The sequence below is a fragment of the Monodelphis domestica genome, chromosome 6 (assembly GCF_027887165.1).
Source record: "Monodelphis domestica isolate mMonDom1 chromosome 6, mMonDom1.pri, whole genome shotgun sequence".
Classification (NCBI taxonomy): Eukaryota; Metazoa; Chordata; class Mammalia; order Didelphimorphia; family Didelphidae; genus Monodelphis; species Monodelphis domestica.
In genome coordinates this window covers 23,478,798-23,483,349 of record NC_077232.1, presented here as the reverse complement: position 1 = coordinate 23,483,349, position 4,552 = coordinate 23,478,798, and the positions used below count along the sequence as shown (strand labels likewise).

The following is a 4,552-nucleotide window of genomic DNA, read 5'->3' as shown; positions in this document are numbered from 1 at the left end:
CTTGGAATAAATAATAGTTTTTGACTACTCACAAGCACAGTGGTGTATATTGGTGATATCTTCTTATATTTCTTACTTTTAGTTCTTCTTGACCATTTTTAGTTTTTTAATATGATTTTTTTTCATTCTCTGATGTGGCAATTTTATTTTTTCCTTTTACACTACTGGCATTATATTATATTACATTTATTTGTTTTGTTTATTTCAATTTCCATCAATTCTGAAAGATCTTTCCATTATTTTCATTACATATATATTTGCCTATAGGATGGTACCAAGTCATTACATTCATGTACTAAAATTTATTTAGCCAGTCTTCAATCAATGGAATATCATTTATTTCTAATTCTTATCCATTATAAAAATGAATTCTATAAATATTTTGAAGTATATGAGAACTTCTTTCTTGTTACTGGGTACCTTGAAACTGAAGTCCAGGAGTAAGTTTCTGATTCAAAGATTATGAACATTTTGGTGAGTATTTGAAAAATTCTCTAAATTTTTTTCTTTTTATTCAAGTCCATTAAAATGCATTATTATACCTTTTCTTGCATAATTCTTTCAACATTGTTTCCTTTTTCCGAGTTTGTAGGATGTGATGAGAAACCTGAGTTTAGTTTTGAATTGAATTTTTCTTCTTAATTTTGGACACTTTTTCATGTGCTTGTTAATAAATTGCTGTTTTTCTTTTAAGAATTTTATGCTTTACTTGTGTTTTAACTAGAATGTGCCAATTGTTCCAATGAGGTAATAATAATAATAATAATATAGCTATAAGACATTATAATAAATAAAATTATATATTCTTTAAAGACTGGGTCCTAATCTAATATCCCATAGTCACTTATTTATTGTTCTTGCTTAGTAGGCACTTTAGTTTTTATTATTTTAAACCCTTACCTTCCATCTTGTAGTCAATACTGTGTATTGGCTCCAAGGCAGAAGAGTGGTAAAGGCTAGGAAATGGGGGTTAATTGACTTGCCCAGGGTCATACAGCTGGGAAGTGTCTGATGCCAGATTTGAACTAGGCCTAGCTCTCAATCCACTGAGATACACAGCTGCCCCCAGTAGGCACTTTAAAGATGATGAGTTGATCAGTTCATGGATCTCTACCATTAGTTTTATTCCTTTTAATAATGGAATTTGCTTCATTTAGTTCCCTCTGGGAGACATAATGCAGAAAAGACTTCTCCAGTAGTAATTTTAGTGTGAATCAGTTATCCACTTCTCGACCTTAATACAATAATTTAAGAGTTTCAGGCTGAGAAAATAGGAAAAGAAAGTAGAAAATTCTAATGTGGGTTAGTTGTTTTTTATTGCCTTTGTTTTCTTTCCTACTCTTTTCTATCTAGGAAACCAACCAGGATGCTATTGACTCAGAAGAACTCAATTATGACACTGGAAAGTCAGAAAGGAAGAACTGATTACTAGGCTCGTGGAGGCAAAAATTATCAAGAGAAGTGGAAGATAAATACATGGGAAAGATAAGTAGATGACAGGGAATGGAGAAGTTTTTTTTTTAATTTTTAAAATTCATTTTGATTTTAATATTTTTAATTTAATTTAAATTAATAAATTAAATATTTTAATAAAATAAATTTTATTTAATTTATTTTAATTAACAAGTTTTTTTTAATTTTTAAATTTTCAAATTTACAAAAGTTTATATCTGGTAACACAAATGTTTCTAATTCTGATAATTATATATTTAGAAATTCTAGACACCCTTATAACTTTCCTTTATTATTCTGAATTTAAATGTGTGTGTGTGTGTGAGAGAGAGAGAGAGAGAGAGAGAGAGAGAGAGAGAGAGAGAGAGAGAGAGAAAGAGAGAGAGAGAGAGAACACTTCCACAAATTTGGGAGAACACTAAAAAAGACCATTACATAAAAACTTTAATCTCTATTTTACATTGCTTTCAGAAACTCCATATTTCTGTTACTTCCAAAGCTGTTCTATCTGTCTGTTCTTTCTTCTAAACTTCCTTCTGTTTTCTTCTATGAATTAGCACATAATCAAGAGTGAGAACAATATTTCAATTACCTTTTTTGCCATGACTTATTATTTATACCTCTTCCATAAAATTACACTTAATCCTTTTTCATCATTCACATTACTTTTCCTCTCAATTTGTCTAGCTCCATAGAATCAGTTTAGCATTATTTATCAGAAAGAATACTTTATCAGATTTATGTTCTTCCCATTTTCCTCTCAAAATTTGTCCATGTGACATGTCAAAAAATGCAATTTTCTGCACTAATCTATTTATTGGTGAAATTGAAACAACATATTTGAGAGTGTGCTATAAATTTCAATAGTGAGAATATTTCTGAAAATATTATTTTGTAAATTACAACAGATAAAAAACATTATATCATCATCATCATCATCATTACTTTTCCACTCTAAAACATATATATGTATATACAAGTACAAGAAGTATAGATTTATCATCCACATATATATATATATGTTTATATCCATATGTATTTATGTATGAAGTTATACACATTTCTACATTTATATACGAGAGCATACCCATATACAAGTTACTTACGTATCACTAATCAAATATATATCCATATATGTATTTCAATGTTTTTCAAAATTTATTATTTCTATATGGTGATATATAATAGTAATTAATAATAAATTATCAGTTCCATAACATTTTCAAAGAATGAATCAACTCTTGAAGGAAGTTGGTTCTTTTAGAAATCTTGGGATAAATGGAGAGAGCTATTGACTTTCATGTTTGCTACTTTTTTAATGAATTAAGCCACTTAGGTATTAATTTCTTTATTGCCTCAATGACATCCTTGTTTCTCAGACTGTATATTAGTGGATTAAATAAAGGGGTCACAGTAGTATAGAAGAGAGAGAGCACTTTCTCTGTTCCTGCTGGTTCTTTGGATTTTGGTAGCAAATATGTAATGATAGCAGAGCCAAAAAATAAGCCCACAACAATGAGGTGGGAGGAACATGTAGAGAAGGCTTTAGATCTCCCTGTAGCTGATGGAAGTTTTAGTATGGCATTGATTATTTTAAGGTAGGACACAAGTATCAATAGGAAAGGAAACATACCAAATAGAGCAGCATTAGCATAAACTGGGAATTCATTAAATGCATTGTGTCCACATGTCAGTTTCACTAATGGAGGAGCATCACAGAAAACATGATTGAGCTTGTTAGAACCACAGAAAGGCAGAGAGAAAATCTGATATGTCAGTCCTGCCTGGACTGGGATTGCAGTGATCCAGGAGCCAATCACCAACTGAACACACAATTTGTAATTCATGATTAAAGGATAATATAGAGGTTTACAAATAGCGACATAACGATCATAAGCCATCACTGCCAAGAGAAAGCACTCAGTGCCCCCAAGAATAAGAAAGAAACCAAGTTGTATAGCACAGGTTGCAAGAGAAATATTTTTTCTTTGTGTCCAAATGTCTGTCAGCATTCTGGGGAGAGTTACTGATGTATAACAGATTTCTAAGAAGGAAAAATTTCCAAGGAAAAAATACATGGGCGTCTGTAGGGCTGGGTTAAATTTGGTTATTATAATGATGAGTCCATTCCCTGCTAGGATACTCACATAAATAATAACAAAAATTCCAAATAAGAGCCCTCGGAGATTTGGAACATCAGAAAATCCCAGAAGAATAAATTCTTTTATGTCAGTGAGATTTTCTTCTGCCATTTATTTTGTTGCTTCCAAATGTAGAGAGAATGAATAGTGTTTCTGATTCAAGACTTCTCTCTATGTCTTAATTTCCTCCTCTGTAATTCATGAGTTTAGATTCAGTGTTATCTTAATTTCTTTTAAGATCTTAAATACTCTATTTTAAATATTAAAATTATTTTAGTTCAATAATTCAAAAATATTAAATTTATGCTATTCCATTAAATAATTATAGGAAGAATATTAATAGTGACAATGAATTTATCAAACAATTATTATATTTTCAAAAATCCACATAAAATCAAGTATTTAATTAATAGTACGATAGTGACCTTTTCTCTATTTCTTTAAAAAAAAATCAATTTCCCCTTGGATGAAAAGATGACATTCATATAATGTGAAGGCAACAAAAAATTATAGAAATCATTAGAAATTAACTTATTAGTGAAGTAAATTATCTCTAAAACTCATATCTTAAAATGTTAAATTTATCAAAATAATGAAATATTAAAGAAAAATATTAAATATGTGAATAAGAGCTTCATCATCCTAACAATTACCATGAATATCATCATCTTCACCACACTGTAGTAAAATGCCTTCCTCATTTTCAAAGAAGCCTAACTTGAATCTCCATTTTTAAAATTTTAAATTGCTTTATGTATGCAATATGCAGTAGATATTCAGTTATTTATTAAGAGTTATGCCAGATTGCATATACATATGACTTGACAAAATGATACAATAATATAATGAATATTGATCATAACCTGCCATTTGAGTAGCACAATTCTTCTTCTAAGTTATATACTTCTAATGAATAATAAAATCAACTATGACTTCAGAGAAAAAAATAAGAGGCATGT

General features: G+C 29.5%; 1 protein-coding gene across 1 annotated transcript; it reads right to left on the bottom strand.

Moving 5' to 3' along the window:
- Positions 1 to 2,759: 2,759 nt before the first annotated feature.
- On the bottom strand, positions 2,760 to 4,294 carry LOC130455214 (olfactory receptor 10AG1-like). The gene is made up of 3 exons (XM_056803767.1): positions 4,247 to 4,294; positions 4,045 to 4,123; positions 2,760 to 3,700 (listed from the first exon to the last, which is right to left on the bottom strand). The coding sequence occupies exons 1-3, from the start codon at positions 4,292 to 4,294 to the stop codon at positions 2,760 to 2,762; spliced, it is 1,068 nt and encodes a 355-aa protein (XP_056659745.1).
- Positions 4,295 to 4,552: the final 258 nt, after the last annotated feature.